The sequence below is a fragment of the Numenius arquata genome, chromosome 2 (assembly GCF_964106895.1).
Source record: "Numenius arquata chromosome 2, bNumArq3.hap1.1, whole genome shotgun sequence".
In the NCBI taxonomy this organism is placed as follows: domain Eukaryota; kingdom Metazoa; phylum Chordata; class Aves; order Charadriiformes; family Scolopacidae; genus Numenius; species Numenius arquata.
Genome location: NC_133577.1, coordinates 110,395,060 through 110,420,166, shown reverse-complemented (window position 1 = coordinate 110,420,166; position 25,107 = coordinate 110,395,060). Strand labels below are relative to the sequence as shown.

At 41.0% G+C, this 25,107-nt stretch overlaps 1 protein-coding gene across 1 annotated transcript; it reads left to right on the top strand.

Moving 5' to 3' along the window:
- The first annotated feature begins 4,675 nt into the window (after nt 1–4,675).
- Nucleotides 4,676–25,048, top strand: TRABD (TraB domain containing). The gene is made up of 9 exons (XM_074168946.1): nt 4,676–4,699; nt 6,858–6,936; nt 9,530–9,696; nt 10,695–10,835; nt 15,771–15,881; nt 17,246–17,385; nt 19,317–19,489; nt 22,057–22,168; nt 24,694–25,048. The coding sequence occupies exons 1-9, from the start codon at nt 4,676–4,678 to the stop codon at nt 24,869–24,871; spliced, it is 1,125 nt and encodes a 374-aa protein (XP_074025047.1). The 3' UTR covers nt 24,872–25,048.
- Nucleotides 25,049–25,107: the final 59 nt, after the last annotated feature.

Below are 25,107 nucleotides of genomic sequence, written 5' to 3'. Positions count from 1 at the left end.
AGGGCATTTATTCTTAACAGTAGCTCATGTTCTAGTGTCTGTAACTTGCCTTGCTAGAGCTCCTGACTTGTGAGTGTACCTCTTGTGTCCTCGGAACTGTGAGCTAAGAGAGTTTCAGATGCCTAAATATGCAGCTAGAACTGAAACACTTTGGTCAGCTAAGGCTACCCAGTATGAAAAACGAGCCAGTGGTTCACGGGCAGATTTCACGTGAAGAGAAAGCTCTGCTGTAGCTTCTTTACGTAAGGAAAGCTGGAGGACTGATACGAAATGGCATGGCAGGGAGATCTTCCTCACTCTGCTTTTGTCAGCCACTGTGCAAGATAAGCACTGCTAGAAGATGTGGCACTTGCCTCTGGGTTACTTTCTGAACTTGTGTTGTGGGGAAGAGAGTAATCCCCAAAGTGTAGAGGCAAAATATAGCCCTTTTTCCACAGTGCTGTTGTCAGTGTGGATGGCTGCCCTGTCTGTGCGGTCAGGACAGGAAGACATTGAAAAGAAATAGGTGCCTATCAGTAAGATAAGTAATGGCTAAATTTGAGGCTTGCAGTTCTTTGCGTGGTCTCTAAAATTCCTGTTTGGTTGCCTAGGTATCTTAAGAATTGGGAAAAGGACTTCATTTCTTCATATGTATATACATAAAGAACAATATTTAATCACCCAGTGAATGGTAAGCCCTTTGGGACTAGTGAAGATGAAACAAGAATTCCACTTTCTGGAGAAAAAGCTGATTGAATTGGGAATTCAATCATCAAGGAGTCCTTTCAAGGAAATTCCAGAGGCAAAACCCAGTCTTGCTGGATCATAAGGACAGGTCAGGCTCCTTCTTGTTTCTTCTGGCTCCAGGAATTTTCTTGGTGGCACTCTCAGCAGGAGGAATGAATCCCAGATTAAGACAGTCTCCTGGCAGATAAGAGAACAGAAATACTTTCTAATCTCTGATCTTTGAGTGCCTAAAAGCTGCATCTCCCAGTTTGTCTGAAAGAAATGCACTGTCATATCTGAGATTTTCAGTATGTGATTTATCTCACGAAGGCCTCTTACAGGCCTTTGAAGTAGCTGGAGGAGAGGGATTTGATTGGTTTCACATGTTCCTGCCAAATCCCATGGTAATTAGAAAAACTTGAGGTTATGAGATGTATACATATTATGAGACACAGTAAATAATTGTCTGCCAGCTGCTTTTGCCTGTGGCTTTACAACTTGGGGTTGAATTTCCTTCTGTTCCCTGGCAGATTCTGCTGACCTCTTCTTTTTCACACGCACATGCACCACCTCCTGTAATCTTCAGTAATCGTTTTTTCCTGGAGGAGCGGTGCTGCGCTCTGTGCCACTGACTGACTGTGAGACTCTTAACCTCCCTGCCAAGTTTGTTTAAAATTCACCTGTGGGTTAGCAAGCACAGATAAATAAGCTCTCAATAAATAAGATAAAGGAAGTTCAACTTTAATGAAAAACAAAATTAAACTGCAAAGTTGAAAAATCAAGCCCTAAGAAATTTGGAAATGGTTGGATTTAAGTTGCCCAGATGCTTGCCAGTATTTGATCTGAATCAGCACTGTTTTTCTCACTGTTGGGCGCGGTGGGAGGAAGTCCCCACTGATTCACATGCTTCAGTTCCTGGTCTGTGTAACAGCAGGGTATGTTCAGTCCTCTCGCAGAGGTTTCAGGATTCATATTTCAAGTATCGTAGGATGCGGATATCTTCTGTGAATACACAGGTGTACAGAGATGGTAACTCATGGATGAGCTAGGTCAGTCTGGAGTCCATGGTATTTGACTAGTTCCCAGAACTTGCTTCTAGGTTGTTGATGAGGGCACCGACTAGCTGAGTAGCCAGCCTTGTCTGTACTCTGTTCTTGACTTATTTTGTGGCTGTTGTCCCTCACACTAAGGAAGAGCTTGAACACACACAGATTTTTACGGCAATTGTTCAGTTGAGTTTTAGTCTGCTGTTGACAAACAGTTGTAAGAATTTTCTTAATGATGACTAAACAACCTGAATTCTAAGCATGTTCTAAGGGGGGGGGGGGAAACCCCAACCAAAAAACCCCCCCAAAAAACCAAACTAAATAAAAATCCAGAAAGAGGTCTTCTGTGTGGTAAATTTCACCTCCAGTGGATCTGGAGCAGATCTAAGCACCTGAGAACAAGATCTCCTAGAAGAAAGCAGTGGCAGACTTGCCTGTCGATGTGACTGCCCAGTCTCTCTTCTGACCATTGTGCCGTGGTTCCCTGCAGAGGCTGGAACCTCTCTATGGCGGACTGGGAACCACACTGAACATATAGCTTTGCTTCCTCCAAAGGTTGTACAGGTCAGATAAAAAGCAGTGCTAGTTCGCATGAGTACCCTTCAGAGAAGATTTCCCTCTCTCCAATATCAGGTGCATCATTTACCCAGTGGTGAGAACGGGGTGAGGTTTTCTAAAATGTCACTTGTTGGAAAAACAAAAAAAAAATCACTCAGTGCTTCTGTATAAAAATCTATTCTTCAACTGAAACTTGCAGTTTACTATTTTTAAGAGCACTCCCATAGATAAGAGATGTGTCTTCAAACCCCCAGCAGGCTTTAACCAAGCTTAGAGCTTTAGTTTGTGTTCAGGGCCAGCTGATACCACAGTGTTTTTCTGCCAGGGAATTTTGCACGTAAACCAATTGAGAAGCAAGTCCAGAGCTGAGCATCAGAAGAGTATTGGTACACCCCTGACTGATGTTGTAGTTGAACAAATACTTTCTCAGAGGCCAGTGTTGGTTTCAGCATCTCTGTTTCATACTGTCTCTTCAGTTTTGCTGCCGCAGTTGTTCCTGCAGCTGTTTGGTCAACTGAGCTTAAAATGCCTTGGTAGGGCGGGGGTGTGAGGGGGGAAGGTGGTTTTTTTTAACCTGAATCTGCTCTCTGGTCTGGGTCACTGCACAAGTCAACAAATAGTTAAACCGGTCTATGGGAGACAGGACAGGATGAAAACAGATTCTGGGTTCACTTAAGCCCGCAGTGCCAGTGGACAACTCTGGCCAGGCTGTCCGTCGTGAGGTTGCAGTGGGCTGGCGTGTCCCTCTTTGGGTTGTGGGTCTTGGGGCAGGGGTTTCCTTCCGTTGCACTTATTTAGAGCTGTCCACACCACATCTAAGTTGTGGAGACACTGGAGCAGAAAAAGCCAGGTGAAGCTGAACTGCTCTTTCAGCTTATTCTGACATCCAGGTTTCCTTGACTTGACTCCTTGGAAAGGGAGAAGGCACAGTCTTCGTTTTAAATTTATGTTATGCATTGTAGCAAAAGCAATGGAGTACTTGCCTGTGCAGAATTCTCGTGTGTTTTTGAATAAATAGCTTGTTATTGAACCTCTTAGACTGTTGGCGGTGTGTAGTTTTTCTTTTAACAAGGTGTTTGCCTCGTACCTCAGGGGCTGTGTCTGTGTCTGTTGCCTGCTCGGGGCACAGGGCTCTGGTGGGTTTTGTGGGAATTTTGCTCGGGAGACCATGCAGAAGCCAGGCTTTTGGCCGCACTGCGTTTATCTGGCCCAGTGATTCCCGTTTGCTGGCTGACCACTAGCAGTGGACAACGGAAAGGTGTGAATTGCTAAAGTCCCTCTGTACAGGCTTGGAAGGAGGTGTACCAGCTGTCTGAATTACTCTTGCATGCTTCCCGCTGTCCAGGTGAACACTGTTTTTATAGAAACGTATTCTAAGCAAAGCTAGAAAGTAAAACACTTTAAAACTAAGGCTAGAAACCAGGATGCAGAGCGCTAATCAGACTCAGGGAGACTGCTGCATTTGGGAAGGTGAGGGGCATTGACATTACGTTTCTGTGCTGGAGTCTACCGTCACCAGGCAGCAGCCAGCTTTCTTCCAGCATCACTGGGGCCTATGGCAGGAGCAAAACTTGTCCCTCTGCTCTTCAGAGCCAGGCTGCAAACGTGTTGTATGAGTAAGTTGGTCAGGACTGCTCTGCAGCCTAGTAAAATAAAACACTGATCACTGTGAAACAGGTCAGAGGGAGGTAACCCAAAATGCTGCAGTGAAGAAGCAGCACTTCCTTCAAGTGCTTCAATTTTAGTGGGATGGCAGTGAGGATAAGCAGCATGAGACCCAGTCCTGTGCAGTCCCCTTAGAGTATCATCAAAGTCAAATCATAGCACTCTGCCAGCTTCAGGGAGAACTTTTGGACTTAACAATGTGGATGGAAGAAAGAATCTTAAAACTAAGACATGGAAGCCATTCACAAAGGGTTTGAAAACCCAATTCCCAGGGCAGGTGTGATCTTACTGATGTCCTGACCCTGGCATACTTGTAAATATATACTTAATAACACGATGCAGAACAGGTAACAATGTGTGTGGCTCTCTAGTTGAATATGAAGACTGTGACTGCTCAAGAACTGGATTGAAACAGGATAGTTTTATCCTACGGGGGGCGGGGGGGCTGTTGTTTGGTGTGATTTTGTTTTAACAGAAGCGGAGTTGAAAAGGCAGCATGTGTAAACCTTCAGTTTGCCACTTCTATTACTTCAACTTTTATTAGAGACTGTAGAGACACCTCTGCTTTTTTTTTTTTCCTTTCCTCTTTACAGTTCTTAAACAGATATTCTGGGTTATGCCATTAATTTTTAATTCTCTTCCATTTCTTTTACTTCTTACAGTTCTTTTGTGGTTGGTGAAAATAAGTCTACACTGCAGGGATGCAAGAGGAGCAACAGCCTGAGGTAGGGCTTGGAGCTGAAGATCTTTTTTCTCAGTAGAATTGCAGGGAAGGTGAAGACTCTGAATCAGCAGGTTCTTCCACTCATCCTCAGGGAAGGTCTGCAAAGTCAGAGGGTCCAAACTACCAGTGTGGGACCCCTTTTAAAACGGGGTGGGAGGGTGGGGGCTGAGTGCTATTTTTTTGCCACTTTAGGTTCTTCTTTTCAGGGTCCTTTTTGCTCTGATTGCAAAAGTTAAAAAGGGTCTTTTGTATTAATTTACTTGAAAATGAGGTATTGTAGAAACCTATGAGCTTAACCCTTTAGAAGGAAAAAATGTTTTGGGAGTAAATTACACAATTTGATTGTATACAAATGATTTCACTGCACATAAGTACCTTGCCAAATTAAACTGAAGTGCTTTTTTCTATCCTTTGTGTTCCTTTTATTCTCCTTTCGTATTCATGTGTATCAAAACCTTTTTCTGGCTTAATAGGTGAAGCTCAGGAAATGTTTTTCGTATGAGATATAAGAATATTGGTTCCTTTGTCCTGTTAGTTAATTTAAAAAAAAAAAAAGCAATGGCAGACTCTTAATGTAGTGCTTAGTTCTTTTTCCCACTGTAATGTTATGATGACAAAGCCAGTGTAAGTGACAGGATTAATTCCATATGTTAGATGGATACATTTTTCCAAAATATTTTTGTGACTAGAGTTACATATGCAAGCAGTAGAGTCAAGCCATATGTTGTGATCAAAAGCTGAGCTGGTGTTAAATTAGATTTGTGAACGTAATTGCAATTTGCGGTGTAACTGCAGTTTGCAGTTGTCAATGAACAGACTTTTGCTTTGTAGTGAAAGGATGATATGTTGCTATGAATGTTTTAAACTTTGCCCTGTAAAGCTGTTGTGCTTTTTGGTCTTACTCCATGAAATGTACAATAAATTTTGCCTTACCTTAGGTGGGGACAAGATAAGACACCCAGGATTTATTATCTGAAAATTATTGTTTGGCATACTGGAATGCAAGAGGAAATTAATTACTCTTGTTGAAAATTCTGAACAACTGGATGTGCTTTATACAGTTCTGTTTTAAATTTCACCAGGTTAAGTACAAAGTGACTAAACCAGTCATTCTAGCTAAAAAGCTGACATCCTTCAGGAAGGCTTGGCTACTTGCTTGCTGACTCATTAATACTGTCTCTCATTTGGAAGGTAGTTGATGATGGATTCACATACTGTCTCTAACTTTTTGACTTACCTTGTTCAAGAATTCCAAATTATCCCAATAGTCGTCTTGATTCAACTTTGAATTAGTGTAGTTGCCTGAAGATAGCTCATAGCTGAGCTTTCCCTGATTCCTGAGTCTCTTCTGCACTAACTCTGCCTCTCTGGCATGGATGACATAGACTGAATGATTGGGATTGTTTGAATTCTATGCACGGGTTTTAAAACTTGCCTGTTAGTTAAAAATAAGAAAGGTTTTGTTAGCCAAAGACCTGCCTCATACACTTTTAGTGATAATATTTAAAAGTCAGTCTTTGGAAATCTTTTTGATTACTTTTTGATCCTTTAGAGAACAAAAACTATGCAGATGCTTTGCATCCTTTTGGCTTTGATTTCTGATGTATGTAAGGTCAACATACACATAAACTGTGAAAGATTGGGTGTGCATATTGTGTAATTACACTTATTTTGACAGGATAAAATACTTGAGCAGACTCTTTTTGAATGGGTATGTGTTTTCTTGCGAGTGCTGATTAACTTTGCCAGACTCCTGACAAACTAATGCTGGCCAATAGTTGAGTCAAATACGCCATCCTATAAGTGAGAAAGGTGTTATAATAATAATGCACATTTTAGTTTCCAACACAGAAAACACTAGAAATTTGTTCTTTTTACTCTAGAATCAGATATTATTTTTTTTAACTCCATGTCAGGTATAAATATTATCCTTTTAAAATAGGCATGAAATTGTTTTTATTATGCTCTTTCTCATATTTATCCAGCTAGGAGAAATACAGTTGTAAAACCACAGACATTTTGAACTGTTGACACTGCTTAAATTATTTACTTGCTTGAATATTATATGTAGTTTCAAATTAAGCAAACTCACAAGGGGAAAGATGTATTAAAACATTTCATTATAATTCCCAGCCTCCTTTTGAATTTGTTTCATACAGGCTGCTGCAGATCCAATGTCCTCCTCTGACGCACCAGAAGATGGCCCAAAGGAAACCTCAAGTGTATCGCAGAATATCTGTATGTTTCTGGTTTGACTGGGGAGGGTGTATCACGTTGGAAGTGTATTAAACTAAATGTCCGTGCCTTTTCCTTACCTAATAAGGATGCGGCTGTTAGCACAAGAGGGAGATGCAAATGAGGTCATACCTGACTTAACCTGTTCATGATTTCTAGAAAGGTCCAGTTGCATAAACCGAATTTGGATAGAGCAATGACTTATCGATTGTCAGTTTGCTGCTCCCGTGCTTTCAAAAGAAAGTAAATGGGTTTTGATGTAATAGGTATACTCAACTCTTGTTTTAAGCTCAGTTGGTGCTGTCTAAGCCAGAGATGGATAAATAAGTACATGTTTGCTTTGTTGTTCTGGCATCTAGCGTTATGATGTTGAATCAGTTGTCCCACATGGAATACTCTGCCTATGCCAGCATGGTAATCTTTTGATATGAGGGGTCAAGCCTTCAGGATGTGGGAATAGAAGTATTTCAGCCAAAACTGTCCTGTGAAGCCCAGGAAGAGTATCAGTCCTTACCTTTTAGTGGTAAGGATCAGATGATGTCAGACATTTCTTTCTCAGGAGGAGAAAACAATGGTTTCTTAGGATTTGCTTTGTGTTTATTGATATACCGTTGTGATGTTAATGTATTTAATGCTCATTTTGAGCAATAGAAATATTCAAATTGTGCTTTTTGGCAAATAAAGGGCAAATTAGCGGGTCACAGCAACATTACTATAATGCTGAAATTGCTGAATAATCCCTAGGGATGGCAGCTTTCAGAAATAACATGGGAGCAAACAGAGTCTTGACTAAAATGATGGGAGAAGCATTCAGACCTAAAGAAGCAAATTAATTTTGTTATGTTGCTTTTTTCTCCAGATATAGGAGTTGGTTTAATAAAAACCATAGCTGTTTCTGAGATATTTTCCTTGATTACATTCTTACATTATAACATCTGATACTGCACTGTTACAGTAGTTTTTCTTCACATGAAATGTTGTTCTGAATATATATAAGAGGTGAAGACTTGAAAAATTAGTAGGAGTTAAATCCTTTAAGGGTCACTGAATATGTAGAAACCATTTTCAACTGGGAGAATCTGAGCCGTAAATGGCTTTAGGCTAGGAGAGTATTTGGGAAAGGTATTGTGCACACTTCCCCCTTATTCTTCCTTAGATATCTACTTTTTACCATTGTGGAAGGCAGGATATCTGCTTATGTAGATTTTGGTTGATCTACTATGGCTGCTTTTACGATTATGTGACTGAGTGCTACAAATGCATCAGCCCTACCTCTTCTCCTTCCTTTTACAGTCGTGTTTTCCTCACCCCCTCCTTAGCATCACCATCTGTTCTGGCAGCAACATGGTCTTAGATCAGACTGTACTGATTGCAACACACGGTGTTCCTGGGTATTGACCATGAAGTAGCAGGCTGCTAAAATGCTAACTAAGAAGGATGTTGAAGAGTGGCTTTTGTTTTGCATTTTTTGACATAAAATCTTGCGAGATAAATATTTGTGAGACAGTTTTGGGCCAGAGCCACATAGTTAAACCAGGTTCATGAAGTGAATGAATGTATGGTAGGAGGCTGTAATTTATCTGCATCTTTGACATCCTGCCTGCAGACTGTTCACTAACCCTTTTTTTTCCTGGGATTATGATCCTATTCCAGGCTTCTGGACCCCTTGAGACCTCTGCTACCTTGTGCAGCAGCTTGCCAGAGAAAGAGAGTTGGTTGGAAACAAAACTCTGCTTTCCTACTTAAAGCTTTTTGTTTGTTTGTTTTTTAAGATGCATTACAACTTAAAGATGATGCCTTAAACTTAAAGATGACTCATTCAAAGTTACTATATTTCCCACTGATGTAAAACTGAAGCTCCCTATATCAGTTAATGAGGTTTTCTGGCATTTAACAAGCGACTGTGGTGGAACTGATAGATCTTCCTATTTTTCATGGCAAGCTTGACATAGATGGGCTGAACTCATGTTGTACCATTTTGGTCTTAAATAGTTTGTTGTTGAAGCTAAGGAAGAATGATTGGTTTCCTGACCTGAATACTTCTTAAGGTTTAATTTTCAATTGTATGCTGATCCCTGGTGTGTTAATCCTAGAAAAGGCGAAGGTTGGTACTATAGGTATCCTGTATGTGCCAATATGTGCAGGTGGCGTTAGTACATACTCATACCAGTGTACATGGGTTGCTATCATTTATACAAATAAAATCCCAAAAGGCAAAGCTTTTGTTCTAGAAGTTAAAAAAATGCTCTTTTTTTTTTTTTCTTCAATTTAGTGTATACTTTTCTAAGTATTCTTTGCTTCTCTATTCACCTCACCTGCCACACAGCTTCTGTCTTTCCCTTACTGAACTGCGTGGGCAACCTGTCCCAGTGTCCACAGGGTAGGAAACCTGGACTGAGACCCATGCTTGGAGGCAGCCTCTCCAGTGGTGGCACTCTCAATGATGTAGCCTCAGAATTGAATGTAAGATTACAGTGGTAAATCAATGGCCTTTTAGCTCTGCTCTGCTGTTTAGTGGTGACATTTATATTTTCTATTTTTACTTGCCTGCACTTTATAGTCATGTGTGCTTTTCTGGTTTTCTTTACCTTTATAGCTGATGCAGATGCATTTAAAATTCTCCTGGAGATGAAGATGAAGAAGAGGCAGAAAAAGCCTACTTTACCAAGCACTGTGACTGAGCTTGGCACCGAGGATGGTTCTAAAGTTTATGTGGTTGGAACAGCCCATTTCAGTGACAGCAGCAAAAACGATGTAGTGAAGGTAAATACTAAGTGGAAGCCCACTCAGCAGCATGTAATGTTGTCAGCTTAGCATTAAGTAGAATGAAGTTCAGCTCTGATTTGGTTCTGTGCTGTAGCTTCCAGACTCTGTTTTTTCTCATTGGCTGTTGGATGGCTAACAGCGCTGTGGGATGAAATAGGAGGCAGCCATATTATCTTATAATTTTTGATGCAGTACATTGCTCTGCTATCTCAAATATTTTTATTTGCCCACATTTAAACAACAAACGCAGATACAGTGCCAGTGTTAAAAGTAGAAGTCTCACTAGTGAAGCTTGCGGTGTCTGTCACGATACAGCATCACGTCACACCGACAGTGTGTACTGAGGTTGCTGCGTACTCAACTGTGATGGGGATGTGCTGAGATAATGCAAAGCCTAGAACAGAAACTGCAGTTTATAGCTTCTGTGTGCTGGGGTTGTATAATACTGAGCTGTAAAACCATGTCAGCCCAAACTTGGATTCCATTCTCAAGATGCAAATAGGTCTGAAGCTCTAGAATGCTCTATTCCATACCTCATGCAAAGTTTGCAGTTTAGAGTGGCTTTATTCTCCAGGAGCTAGAGGGGGAGGAATCTCGTGCCAGAATCATCAACCTTGGTTCTTATAAAGGTTATTCTAACTCAGTTTGCAGATGATGGCAGAGTATGGTCAAAGGAACTTTGTGAATGTGAAAAATTTAACATCAAGTTTTTCTCCCCCCCCCCCCCCACCAGCAAAATGTGTTCTCCATCTTCCTGTCCCAAAGCGTCCAGTAACTAAGGCGTTTCAGTGTCCTCTTCCTTAATGATTTTCTCAATACATAGCTATTTGGAGGTCTTATTTACTCTTCCACTGTTCTTCTAATTGAAAATGATAATAAAAGCACATTGCTGGAATGTGCTTTTATTACGTCCCTTTTCTCATGAAAGCATTGATACTGGCTGCATTTCTGTTTAATCCTTCCAAAACTGGTGTAAATAAATTCATCTTTTTCAGACAATACAAGAAGTGCAGCCTGATGTAGTTGTGGTGGAACTATGCCAGTACAGAGTTTCTATGTTAAAGATGGATGAAAAGACGTTACTAAAAGAAGCCAAAGAAATAAGTCTGGAAAAACTTCAACAAGCTATAAAGCAGGTATGATTCCCACGGTGAGAATGAAAGGTTTGTGCTAAGAGCAATTTGTCAAGTTGCAACCAAACCCAGTGTTCCCACCAGCTGGAAACCTAGCACCGCTCATCTAGTGAGAATACCAGTACAGTGGCAAAGTTGGGTTTGGTGTGGGTTTTTTTTTTTTCAGCTGCAGTATTGAGGGCTTCTGATGCACAACAGGATTTTTTGGGCAGTTGTTAACCTCGGCAGGAATCCTCCTGGGTTTAACAGTTTCTCCATTTGCAGGACACAAGTCTAACTTTGTAACTGTGATGCTCTGCTAATATATTTAAATATGATTATTATTCCTGCAATCTGTATCACAGCTATTTAGGGAGCACGTAATTTTGGTATTGTTGTGATCTGTTAAGTTGCATTCCTTCTTCATCCTAGTGTGTTGCTCTTTCTTTTTAGTTCCCATTACTCGTCTTTTGAGTAGTTTCTAATTGACAGTAGGCCTTGAGGGAGGTTTTTGAAAAGTCTGGACTGAAAAATGTGGGATTCCATTCAACTTACAAGTACTCTGGCAGTTTGATGCTGTCTGGGATGTGTGCACAAAGCAAATGTTGTCCTGTATTTTTTCAGTTTCACCCAGTTAGCTTGTATTTAAGTAATTTTAAGCTAGGCACAGTGAAACAGCACAAAGTTGACTTAAAAATGACAGGATGTTTGAATAGAATGGCAGTATGTGATCAATAGTAAGAAGGGTTTGCAGTGTCCAGTTGAATGGACAAATTCATAGATTGTTATTTTGATTGGGTGGTAATTACATATTGGAATGGTTTTATTGATGTAATTGGGGAATTTCCAGGATTGTACCACTGGTCAGAAAACGATCTGCACCCACACAGAAGCACTAGCAGTGGCTGAGGGCTACTCTGCCTCTGTGTGTGTGTGCACATGGTGTCTTAGTGCAGGCTTTCTGACTCACAGAGTTAGGCAATAATGCGTCTTTCCTGTTTTCTTTATTTATGTCCTGTCAAAGGAAAGAACATTGCAAAACACTTGCATATTGCATGAATTACTGCATCCATCTGTTTATTTTAGGTAAGGTGGATTGTTCTGATGCATGCGGCCAAAAGAATGCATGTTCACAACAACCAGAGCAGCTGAGCTGGGGGTCTTCTGAGCTAGTAAACAGGCACAGAAGCATTTATATTTTTTTTAAATATCAAAGCTCAATGCAACAGTTCTTGCTGTGCTTCCCTGTTAAGAGGAAAAGGACAATGAAAATAAAAGACCAGATTTTTTTTTCTCTGTGATGTAAATTAGTGTTGGCGGCTTTGTAATTAGCACTTCTTACCAGGGCTTGAAGTGATCTTGCATGCAGACAGTAGGAAACGCAGACTCTGTTGGCTCCAAAGCCAGAGAATAATATAAAGATCATTCTATTGTTACAATTCAATCTTATCCCTGGTGACAAAGGAGACTAATGCAAATAATAAAATTTCGATATTGTGCCTTTTAAATAATAATAAATCTCTCTGTCTATAGTCTCAACCAAAAAAGAAAACCTCAACCTTCCTCCCCTTTGATTCAGTAGCAGCATGGGTTTTAGAGGGAAAACCAGAAAAAACAGTCCAGCTGTCTCATGCTAAATTATAATGTCTTTGTTTTTCTCTAGTAAAAATCAAACCAGCTGCCAAGTTGCTCAGTTATGCTTCAGTTTTCCTCTATCATTGAAATGTGCATTTGGGCCCAAAAGTTACACCAATAGTCAAAACTGCTTGTAATTTTCATCCTCGAGTATCAAATTAGGAAAAGAAAACCTGTGGTTTTTTATAATCATTTGTATAAATCTTGAGCAGTAAAATTGCGTTCCATTACTCCAATTGAGAGTTGGAAACTGAGCAGAGTGTTATGTGAAATTATTACACACACGGCCTTCCTCCAGCCCCTCCTTGAATTTCAAAACCCTTACAGATGATGCAGAGAACTGCCTGTTTGCTTACCAGGCTGCACTGTGCTGCTTTGCTTAATGGCATCTGGCTCAGGCACGGATTACCTGAAGATGTACAGTAGCAGTTGTCTTAAGCCAAACTGGTAAGACAGGTTTTGTCTTATCTTCTCCCCTGGCTTCCCATTTCCACTCTCCCTTCTGTCTCCATACCATGGCTGTGTGCCAGTCTGAACAGGGCTTTGTAACTGGAGTTGTGTGGCTATAGTACAGGTGGCTGGCCCTGACCAGAGGAGTTGAGAAACCTCGTTCTGGGGCAGAAGAGAAAGTGGGCTGACGGCAGCAAGATCTTAGCTCAACCTCACTTTTTTAACCTACTCCTTCAGGCTGAAGTTACCTGTGCAGGAATATACTGTAATGTTGGATTTTTTTAATGCTTCTGGCTGGTGAAAAAGCTCTTGTTTTGAACCATGTACTACAGCCCTCCATGTTTAGGTAACCTACAGGATTGTCCTGTTACATAAGATGGATATAATGTGAATTGGCAGATGGTGGGTACATCCATATGGAGAGGAGCAGGCTGCCTTCACTTGTGCTTTAAAGTCTAACCTCCAATGTGTGTGCAGCAGTAGGACAACCAGTTCCAGGCTCCAGGTGGCAAGGTGGTGTTTGCATAGGGCTGCCTCCATGGAAACTAGGGTTTTTAAAAGAAGAAATCCAGAAGAAAATACAGCTTGTTTCTGCCTGCGGTTCTGCACATGATGCTGGATCTGTGGCTTTTTATACAGCTGGAGAGTAGCAGCAAGGCCCCTTCCTTATGTTGTGTTCCCATATGTAGTGTAAGCGTGGCTGTGCTGTGTCTGGTAAAGATTTGTCTACTCGAGAAGCCCTCTGACAGCTGCCAGTACCAGATGCCTGGGGAAAGGCATTAGAACCTGCAGTCATACTTTACCTGAGTGTTCAGTCCTCTCTTCTCCTGTCCTTTTCACTGTCTCCATGCTAGTCACAGTATCTGGCAGAGTATATCTTCCTCAGTCATCCCAAGCCTCATGAGTATTTAAGATGTTTGATCTCTTCTTATATGTTTGGTATTTCTTTGCACATTTTCTAGTTCGAGTGTCTTGTTTTCAAGACAAGTCCGCTAAAGATTGTACAGCAGCACATTGATGGTTCTGTTTTGTTCCTTTCCTGGTAATCCCTCTCACTCTTCTTGCTTTCTGACTGCTGTTGAGCATTGGGGTGATAAAATTAGTGTTTCGCTTTCTCTCTCCTGTGTGCTAATAGCTCTGCATCCCTCTGCCTGCGCCGTTAAGTTTCTTTCTACGTGTGCATTGCTTTGTTTTTATAGCTGTTGCATCTAACCTGGGAAACTACTGCCAGCCACTCAGAATCTAACGTTCTCTTGTTGTCAGCTTTCCTTTATCTGACACTGAGTAATCTGTAACTGATGATAACCTCTTACTGTTTTGCTCCCATCAGTTTTCATACATTTTGCTCTTTATCCCCCAACACTTTGTGGCTGGCCAGTTGGTGCTGATGGCTGCTACATATGGCTGCTTGTCACCTTTTATCTCCTTGTTGCAGAGCAAATATGGCAGGCACTGAGTTTCATGCAGGCGAAGAGTACAAACGACTCAGACACACTTCAAAGATGCATCCCTCTGTTAGCCAGCAGGATGAATCTTTCTGTCACTGTGTAAAAATACAACTTCAAGGGCATCAATGCTGAAGGAGAGATCAGCCAGCAAATGACCTCAGGCTGCATCATCCTAGCTTTTTTTTCTTCATGGGCATTTTTTCTGAACTTCTGGAAACCCTTGTCCCCCAGGCTTTTGAACTGGATCTTAAGGATGCTGAAAGCCCTTTTTCTCACTGCACTCTTTCTTCCTCGTCTCTCCTCAGGAGGCCAGTGCTCTGCCTTTCTGCCACGCTTGCTAGTTTGTAGCATGATAAAGCAGATAATCAATTGGCTTTGAAAGTAGCCCCTCTTTTTTTGCCAGTTCTGGTCCTCAGTGACTCCTGAGTTCACTCACCTGCAGAAACTGCCTACAGCCTCTGGAGAGGTCACACAAGCATCAGATCTGACATAGGGTGGGTTGTTTGAGCATGGCCCTTGGAGCAAGGAATGGAGACCAGGTGGTTCTTCCAGTAACTTCAGACAGTTATATTAACTCCAAGCTGTCCCACGTAACCTCATCTTCAGTTGCGTGAAGCTGGTGATACAGCAGGAAATCCCTTTGGCAAGGGAAGAGGGAGTGCCCCTTTCGGTAGCGGTATGGACTGATGCCAAACTGGAGGAGATGCGTAACCAAGGTACAGGTTATGTTTAGGGACAGGTAACACTCAGCCACTGATAAAAAAGAATAGACTTTGTGTGAGGAGGAGCCTTTAGTCTGCTCGTGAGAGTGAGTCATGCTCAGGGTCGTGAGGTCTGTTCTAAGGTGCTGTTCTTATGTGCTGAGGTCATGCACAGCAATTTCTTGCACAGCGCTGGTTTCTCTGTGTTTCTGCGGCTGTTAACCTAACCAGTGCTCAGCCTGGTGTTTCCCAGGATTGTAGGAGTGTTCATGATTAAAACACTAGCTATTTCCCTTTCAGTATCTCTGTAACATGGCATTCACTGTACATTCAATGGAATATGCTCCTGTCGTCCCCTTTTTTTAACCAGACAGATCAAGAAAAATTAAACACACAGTATGAGCTGGTTTACCATTCAGTTATTCAAGCAATTCCTTTCAGCAGTTGTAGTAAATATATTCTCTTCTTAACTCTGCCATACGTTTTTGTTGAAAGGGAGAATATTTAAGCTGCACGCTGAAGTGAAGAGCTACTTCACAACGGATAGAAACTGAATTAAAAGAGCTGTATTGATCAGTGAATTGGCTCCAAAAGGTAGCTTCAGTGCTCCTTCTTTGCTAATGTCATTTTCATGACTGAACAATGCATTGTTCTTCAGAGAAATCTACAGAGTCTATTGATTTTTCTGGGGTTTTTTTTCAATGTTTTTCTCTCTTCTCTGCCAGAATGGAGTCATGTCTGGATTGATGCAAATGCTGCTTCTGAAGGTTTCTGCTCACATCACAGAACAGCTGGGAATGGCCCCAGGAGGAGAATTCAGGGAGGCTTTCAAAGAGGTGAGAACTTGAAATGTTTTTTCTGAAGTCAAATTACTGGCCTTTTGCTCCCAGAGCTGAACTAAATAAAACCATTTGCAATGACTAGGAAAGAGCACTTTGGCCACACTTGTGAAAGCCTGTGAAGTAGTAAGAATCATCTTTGGCTTCGAAGTGTACTCGAAAGTACAGAGGTTTGTAGCCTTAAGTGGCGTGAAAGCAATTCCAAAAAGGCTTCACGTGATAAGAGTTTTTCCTGGTGATATTTCTGATGTTTCCATTTCATTAATAATTAATTTATTTTGTTCCTGTTAAAGAGTTGGTTCTGAATTCTGGATATGGATCTTGATTCCACCGTTGGTGGTGTCAAGGTTTCAGGCTGTGAACATTAATGAGGTCTTAACACATTAATCTAGAAAGAATGTTTGGGGAAGTAAAATATCTGTCTCCTGTTAGTCCTATCTGGTATTTTAACATTCCCTTTTGTACCACTGTCAGCTGTGATACTGGGAAGTAAATAGTAGCTGGACTTCTACTGTATATTACAGCTACTCTTTTAGTCTGGGAATTATGAGACACTATTTTCACTGTATGTATCTACCTTGCAGAATGTATCTTGCTATTTTTATGTAAATTAGGTACTAATGAGGAGATCTGAGAACTTAGCTGTTAAAGAATCTGGAATATTTGGTGTATTTTTCATTAAGAAAAGTGTTTCGTGGCTTATTTTCCTGAGCATTCCAGACCAGAGTGAAACACTTCAAGTGTTTCCCATTTTAAGTGGGAAAGAAAAAAATATATACATATTAGCTCTGTCCTGTTCTAAAGTGGTTGTTCGAAACTTTTAAACAGGTATGCATAGGAAAGATTTTTCTAGAAATTCTGTACTGTGCTAAAATCTGTCAGTCTAAGCTTCAGCAAAGTCTCACCTCGCATTGTTGTGTGGTATCTGACATCAGTTCTTGTTTCATAAGCTCCTTCTTGACTATGTTTTACCATGGCAAACTGATAGGTTTGTGATCCTGACAAATCCTAGGTACAAGCAAAATGAGCACAGTCATTTCACTTTAGACTTTATTCAGACCCAGATAGATGTTGAGCCCCATTTATTCACCTCTCTTTTTAGGTAAAAGTAACCTAAAGAGGCTGGCATTACAACTTAATGTTTTTACTGTAATACCTACTGCATCTTGTAGCTGAGGTATTCTTTTATAAAATGGTATTTTTTGAAGTTTTATTTACTGCAAAGCCAAAATATTCTTTGATGTTGAAGTATGACACTACTTGCTCTTTTTTAAGATAGATACCTTGTATAACACAATAAACCAAACATTTTAATAAGGCTGTACTGTGCAGTATGAAATGTTGACTATCTTCCCTTTCAGGCCAGTAAAGTACCATTCTGTAAATTCCATCTTGGAGACCGACCCATCCCTGTTACATTTAAGAGAGCGATTGCTGCACTTTCTTTCTGGCAAAAAGTCAAGCTTGCCTGGGGCCTCTGCTTCTTATCTGACCCAATCAGGTATGAATAAACATTTTTTTTTCCTTTTATTTTTATGCAGAAAGTAAAATCTTTCCCACTACTGTGTGTTGATATTGTAAATTGAAGAGAGTAGGGCTTCAGTTTGCTAATTTCCTTAAGTTTTCCAAAGGACATGGGCCTGCTGTGCTATGTTGCATCTAGATCATGGCAGCTTGAGAACTGCTTTTGCTGTCTGAGCAGATTTTTGGAACAAAGAAAAATGTTTAAAGTCTGTGAACAACATGTGGACTCTTAATGAGAGACATTGTTAGGAACTTTTTTTGCTTTACAGTAATACTTCTCAGACAGCTATTCTCTTGCTCAGTTTGGTTTCCCCTGCCCTTCAGAGACATCTTTGTGCCAAATTTGCTTCCTCTTTCCTTCTGGCCACAAGTAGGTGTGTGATAACTTGTTTGATCTGGGTGAGAACACATGCACAGCTGTTCTCCTAAATTCAGTCTGCTCCTCCCAGACTTGCAGCCTGCCAGAAATGGGTTCCCCATGCACGTAGTCCCTGAATCTCAGTGCCTTTCTCATACCCTGTGGCCAGAGCTCTGCACAGCTCGTGAAATGAGCCATAGCTCAGAGCTACGGCAGTTTTTTCAGGCTTTTAGAACTGAACCAGGGCTCAAGCTCTAGTCAGGTCAATCAAACCTTCTGTTGTCAAGTTTTAGCATTTACTTAATTGTTGTTTCCTGTAAATACTTGCTGTTACATTCATCTGTAAAATGAGTTTGACCCTCTTTCAATCCATTAACTCCAGTTCATGCACAAAATATATTTTCTTACTGGTCTCATACCAGCATGAAACTATTTGCAGGCTTTTGAGGGGCATTGGAGGATGCATTTCTCTGCAACTTCTCTCATTCTTCTATTTGTCCTAAGAATATTTTGGTTTTCAGCTGCAATATTAAGATAATTACAGTATATGCACAGTAGCTTTCTCCTGAAGTGTGGGTGTAACATATCAGTTGTTGTACAGTTGATTAATATTAAAAAATAACATGTGGGTAGAGTTTGAAAAGGAAAGGAAGCTATTGGGGGGATATTTTGCACTCAGCCATCAACATGAGATTCTACAGAAAATAGAGTAATAATTAAACATTAAATTTGTGTCAGTCTGGCACTTCTGTGATCTGCTGAAAGCCAGCAATGCATTTCTTGTTTTGGTTTTCCCTGTTGACATTTGTAGTGTCCTTTTGATCTTGGAAAGTAAAGAGAGCATCTTTGGCATCATTCTTCAGTAGACAGTGATGCAAAACCAGATGATTCTGTTGCCACTATGATTGTACCACAGCTGTGGGTGCAAACAGAAGGTTTAACAGCACCTCTAAAAAGTAGGAAAGCTCATTACATTTCCTCCTGCAGTTTTTATTTCTTGCCCATTTCCTGTTCCTCTCTTCAGGGAATTGATTTATAACTTTGACTTCCCTGCTGAAGGTGTGTGATTGACCCTAGGAACCTGCAGAACTCTTTCCATCCCCTCAGACTGTGCCTTACAGTGTACTTTTTTTGTTCTTTAAATATAGCCTCTGTGTGCTCAGTGATCAGATCTGCTTCCTCGGGTGTGCTCTGCATTGCCTCTTCCAAGCTTATTATACGCACTGGAAGCGGGGCACCGTGATAACTATTTCTTTTGAAGCCCTGGTGGTTTTGCTCAGTTGAGTTGGCAGCTTTCAAACTGGGCAGTGTGAAAATCCAGTTGCACTGCCTCCAGGCAACTGACCTCTCTCCCTTTCCCTCACTTTAGAGGCATTGTTAGGTATCGAGTTCTACAGGTTGAGGGAGATTCTTTTGCTTTTGGAGAGGAGAACTGGGGGAGGAGAAGTGAAGAGCCGTAGGTTTAGGTGATTAATGTGTATAATACCCAATTGTTTTTATTCATTGGTTTGTCTGTATTGGGCTTTAAAAGCAATTCACCTTTCTTTCAGTAAAGATGATGTGGAGAAATGCAAGCAGAAGGATTTACTGGAGCAGATGATGGCAGAAATGATTGGAGAATTCCCTGATCTTCATCGAACGATTGTCTCAGAACGAGATATTTACTTGACCTACATGCTGAAGCAAGCAGCAAAGCAGATAGAACTACCTCGAGCCTCTGAAAGTAATTGTTTTAAAGTATATATCACAACCAGCAAAGTGGTCTTTGTGTCCTAATCCAAAGCTCAGTTCTTGTCAGGAAATCTGGGATATTCTGTTCATGTGTTCCACATGTCACGTAAGATTATAGTGCTTAAAAAGTTAAAAAGGGATATTACTCTTCTGTTGCAACCACCTAGAGCAGTAGACTCCAAATTGTGATTCTTTTCTCATTGTGCTGTTCTAAACTGGAAAATACTAATTAGCCTGACAACTTTTGAAAAAGGCAGGCATCTGGTATTACAGCACAGCATGGGACAGTCTAGGTTTATGTCATCTGTCTCGCTTAGACCCTGTTATCGCACCAAATCATTGTCATCACTAGCCGCTCAGGAGCACATTTCTTCCTAAGTTAGTTACCTCTAATTTCAGTGCTCTTCATACTTTTACTTACTATGAATTGGGCTGCTAGGAATCCTGATGATGTGGCAATGATGAAATGTGTGACTCTGCATGTTGCAACAGTATAGAGGCATACAGAATAATTGCATTTCTCTAGCCTTTGGAAGGATTTTGCTACCATATGTGATCTGCATGCCCTTAGTGTGTACAAGCCTCCTGAGGTATGGGTTACCTCTGATTTGCTTTCTTAGGATGATACTGTTTGTTAATTGCTTCAGCGCAGACCTCTGGCACTGTCATGTGACTGAAAAAATAGCAAAGAGATTGTGCCTGTGTTCTTGCATCTCCCTTCCCTAATATTGTCTCAGTGCTGCTGTCACAAAATTTGTCCAAACACACAGTATTTCCTGTTGGCTCAGTCGATACGGCTGAAAGGGGCACCGATGCGTTCAGTTACTTGGTCCAAAGAGCAGGCTGAAAATGTAATTTTATTGTTGGTTCTTGGCTGGGTCATGAGCCACAAGAGGAATTGTTTAGCAATTCCCCTGCTCTTTTTTCCCCTTTAAATCTACCTTCTTAAAAGCTCAAGTTTCTGGATCATTGGTTTAGTGAATGTCTGTGAAACTGGAAGGGATTTATATGCGTTATGAAGGACTTAAAATGGAAGACATGATGCTCACAAGAGGCAAAAAGAAAAAAAGGGAACTGGTAAGATACTTGTAAAATACAAAACCCCACAATTCAAATGAGCAGAAATAGAGCATTATCACTGTTGTCCAAACCGTTTGCTATTGTAGGGCCAAAGCGAGGTGAAATTCCTGTATACTGTTTGCAGGACTCAGATATACTTTTGGTCTGATCTGTTCCTCAACTAGGTCTGCTTTGTTCCTTGCCTTCGTCTGTTTGCCTGGGTGAACTCTTCCAAAGAGCTTGCAAATGAAACTTTAATATGTAGTTTTTCAGTCTGTCTTTACTCCACACAGAATATTCTGAGAGGAATAAAAGTTTCTTTCAGGACTAAGTTTCAAGCAGGGCTTTAAACATTACTGGTGTTATCCTTGAATCCTGCCCAGCAGCAGACAGGAACGTACAGGTGGAGGCTGGAGCAGATGTGATGTGCTCTGCCTCTGTTGCAGTTGCAGCTCTCATTTAGAGCAACCCTAGAGCAGGCTGAGAAAAGGCAAGTCCAAAGAAACAATTTTGAAAATGTGTATAATAGTTCTAATGTTTTTTAATACAGTTTTGGGTTTGGTGGTTTTTTTGGGGGGGGGTGGGGGGAAGCTGCGTTTGAATTTTTTTAATTCATTCCTGGGGAAAAAAAAATCAGAGGTGGCTATCTAAAGCAAGACAGTAGGACTTGTTTTTATGTATGTATTTACATATAATTTTCCCCATAGAAAAGCAGCCTGATTACTATTACTTTAAAAAATTTGTGTGAATTATTTTTTTTGTGGTGCAGTGGTATTTTTTTCACTGGGGAAGAGGCAATCCCAAAACTTTCAGGAACAACATTTTAGCTTCCATTGGGTGTTGTGGACAATGGATGGTAGGTGGGAGGTGAGGGTGAGAACTGGCAGGTGTTGCAGTGGTCTAGCGGTGGCCATCTGGCCAGCAGCTGCACACAAATGGCACGTGTTTTGCTGTTAATTGCTGAGGCCAGGTCTGTAACAGGAAACTATTACCAGGGGCAGGTGTGGTCTCTGGCGCTGTTCTCTGGTGGTTCATTCTGCTTGTTAGCCCAGAGCATGTCATAGCTTGGACGTGTGCCAGCTATCACTGTCCAAAGCCCTGGAGGAAGCTCTCTGTTCAGGAGGCAGCAAAGACCAGGGCTGTTCCTGATGAGCAGTACAGAAACATGACCTGCACAGGGAAAGAAAGAAATTAATTTAACTTGCATCTGCTGAGCCTCTCACTCTAAGGCTGGAGTATGAGCCCTGGCCAGGTCTTAGTGAAACAAACACTTCCTGAAAATCCAGAAACTGATTTATTTTTTTCCCAGACTTTCAACATAAGAAGCAGTAGGTGAGATGAGTATTAACTTTTAGTATGTAACAGTGTTTTTGTATCTAGTAATAAGAGTCCCTACCTCTTGGAAAATTCTGTTTTGTAATCTCACTCACTACCTATATTTATAGCTTGAAATTAGTTATTTTACTGATGTGTTCCTTTTTTTCCATCTTTCTTTCTTAGCTGAACCTAGAAGATATATCCCAGCTGTTGTAGTTGGAGTTGTTGGGATGGGTCATGTACCTGGAATTGAAAAGAACTGGAACTCTGACTTAAACATCCAGGAAATAATGAGGTAACAGTCATCCTTTCCTATGTGGTCGCGTAACAGCTTCTCTTGCTAAAAGTCAGCAGTAATTGGCTCTTTTGGATTTTTTTGGTTGGTTGTCACTGTTTGAAGAAACATCACTACTGTCATCTCTGCCCTGTCAGTTTACTGACTTGCTGTGCAGTGCACGGAGATGTGCTTACAGCAAAGGAAAAAGAAATATCAAAGGAAAAAAGTAAATAGTTGGATATCAAAGGAAATAGAGATGAGAAAGATGCCCTTGCTTAGAAAGAAAATGTATTGATCCACATTTAAGGCTTTAAAATGAGGATTTAAATGAGGTCTGTAGAAGATGGTGAAAACAAACAGGCTTCCAGTCTAGCTTAGGTAAATACAAACTTTTGGATTAAGGTCCTTTGTTGTGTCAGGACTCTGCTGGCTCTGCCAAGTTTACTATCACAGTTGCTCAGAACCTATTTTTAACTGTATATAAAAGTAATAATATGTTTTAATGTATATACCTAAATATGGGTGCTGATTTTAGCCATGTATCTGGAGAACTCTTGCTCCAAAGTCCCTGTTAAAATAGATGTATGGGCTTTGTAAAAGAAGGAAGAACCAAAATGTTCATATTAGGCATATCCTGTAAGGCCACAAAGGTCAGGACTCTAGAAATGCGGAAGGGATTATAGTGTGACCTGGTAATACAGGTCTGTGGTGGTTTAGGATAATAGAGCCTTTCAAATACTGGTACATTAGCTTATCACATCCATTTACTGTGTTTATGTAAGCACCTCACTGGCTGTTCCTGTCTCATCAGAGGCTCTGAAAAAGAGAGGACTGTTTCCTACCTAAATGGTGTATTTAGGCATCTAAAATATGATTTAGAGAGACTTTAAGTGTCTGGATCCAAGAATGCAACGTACAGAAGCCTTGCCTAACCATTTATTAGTCTATCTCAAGGCTAAGCCTTTCCTGGAGTCACAAACTAGACGCCCTTATTCCTCTGCACCCTTGCAAATGACCTGTAAAATGAGGTTGTCCAGTTCCATGTAATTGTGTGGTTGATGTTGGTTGCGTCATTGACACTACAGAACTGAGTAGCCCAAAGCCTGACCAGGTGTCTCCGAGTTTACAGAGAGTGTCTTTTTCATCAAAGTTTAGGCTCTTTGACTTGATTTTCTTTACTGTGCCAGTGCCATAACTAAACGGAAGGGATACCAGTATCTTTCATCAGACATTAATATTCCCTTAACTTGACTTTCTAAAATAATATGAAGCAAATGATGTTCATAAGGTTCCTGTATTTGAGTCTCATTTCTCGTTAAACTTTTTTCCGCCGTGTGCTGTTGCACTGCAGTTGCAGAGCGGAGGTACAAGGGGGTTTTGTGGTCATGGTTCTCACCTCTCTAAAGTGAAAAGTTCTTAAGACTGCTACAGATGTTTAGTTAGATTTTACAAGTTGCAAAGTGACCTTGGAAATCATCTGGAAAGAAACATACGTTTCTCAGACTTCCAGTTTTTAAGTTCATGCATTGAACCTAACTCTAAGCAGACCTTACTATTTGCTTCAGATTCTTACGAGTTAATTTTTTTAAATTGTGCTAAGGGACTGGAATTGAGAAATAATAGATAGAGAAGCATGTAAGAAGGTGTCAAAGGCCAGCTTTACCCCAGCCTTTGTTGAACATGTATGCTTTTATAAAACTCTTCCCGTATATTCCTTTAACATGCAAAATCTTACCAGTAATAACTTTGCCCTAGTTTGAGCGCGTGGATCTAAGCTCAGTCCAGTTGTTTCCTAATGTCAGCGCATCTAATCCGGTTTGAATGTTTTTGCACTACTGTTACTGATTGCTTCTGAATACATGAGAAACGTTTTCTAGTTATAAATAAACGAGAACTTGTTGCTTCTCTGAAAGAACGTGCAGAGACCTCTCCCACACCTGGGAGAGGCTTCTCCAGGTTGCAGCGCGGGTGTGCTGTGGGTGCAGGGCCAGCTGAGCTCCTGCACGGCCAGGTAGTGAAGATCCTGGCTGCACAAACCTGACCAGGTCCTGACACGCATTATCCAGGATATCCAAGCTCTGTTTTCCTCCGTTACCCTGAATGACAGGGATTGGACTGTACAGGGGTTGGACTTTGGCTGTGTCCTGTGTTTCTTCTGACTTTTGTCTCTGTGCAGAGATACGCGCAGTAATATTATAAACAGTTCAGCAAACTATTAAATTCTAGTATTCTTCAAGAAGTGTTGATGTTGTCGTAGCTATTTTAGTAGGGTGATGGCCAAGTCAAGGTCCATCGCAGTTAAGAGCAGCATCTTACATAAGTGGAAAAAGCTTCATTATTATTTATTATTGTTGTTGTTACTATTTAATGTCAATGTAGCCCTTGAACATGAAAGAATATGTTGCTCATTCACGACACATCTGTTACCTGAAAGTCTCCTGCACTTTAGGGGGAAGGGGAGAAAAGCTCCTAGTTTTGATTGGAAAATGCCTGTCCTTTCCAGCTCTGCCAGTGTTAACGTTATTTTCTGTCTTTTGCCTCAGTGTGCCTCCTCCATCAGCTTCAAGTAAGATTTTCAAATTTGTCATAAAAGCCACAGTATTCGGACTGATGGGATACGGCTGCTACCGAATAGGTCAAAGGACGGTTCAGTTTATCCTCTCGATGCCAGCAGCACAGAGCTACCTTCAGAAGCTGACAGAAATAAAGTCTCAGCATTGAACATGGAGTGGAGGCACTATGTGGAGAAGGTGGGACAAAGGGTGACAGGGGCAACAGCTGTGAACCGGACTGAAGGAAGAGGGAGATGAGGATTCCAGTTGGAGGTGATGGATGCTGAACAATGTTGAATCACTGTATAATAAGAGATTTGATACTAAAGTTACACCAGCTATGATCTAATGAATAGGTTTGGTTCCTGGTGTGTTGCATGAAACCACATGATTCCAGATTGAGGT

Bases quoted from the DNA above. Each gene is read 5' to 3' on its own strand.
- TRABD (XM_074168946.1), top strand. From the start codon at position 4,676: ATGCAAGAGGAGCAACAGCCTGAG. The intron at 9,697-10,694 runs GTAAATACTAAG...CATCTTTTTCAG, and splicing joins GCAAAAACGATGTAGTGAAG to ACAATACAAGAAGTGCAGCC. The intron at 17,386-19,316 runs GTATGAATAAAC...CCTTTCTTTCAG, and splicing joins TTCTTATCTGACCCAATCAG to TAAAGATGATGTGGAGAAAT.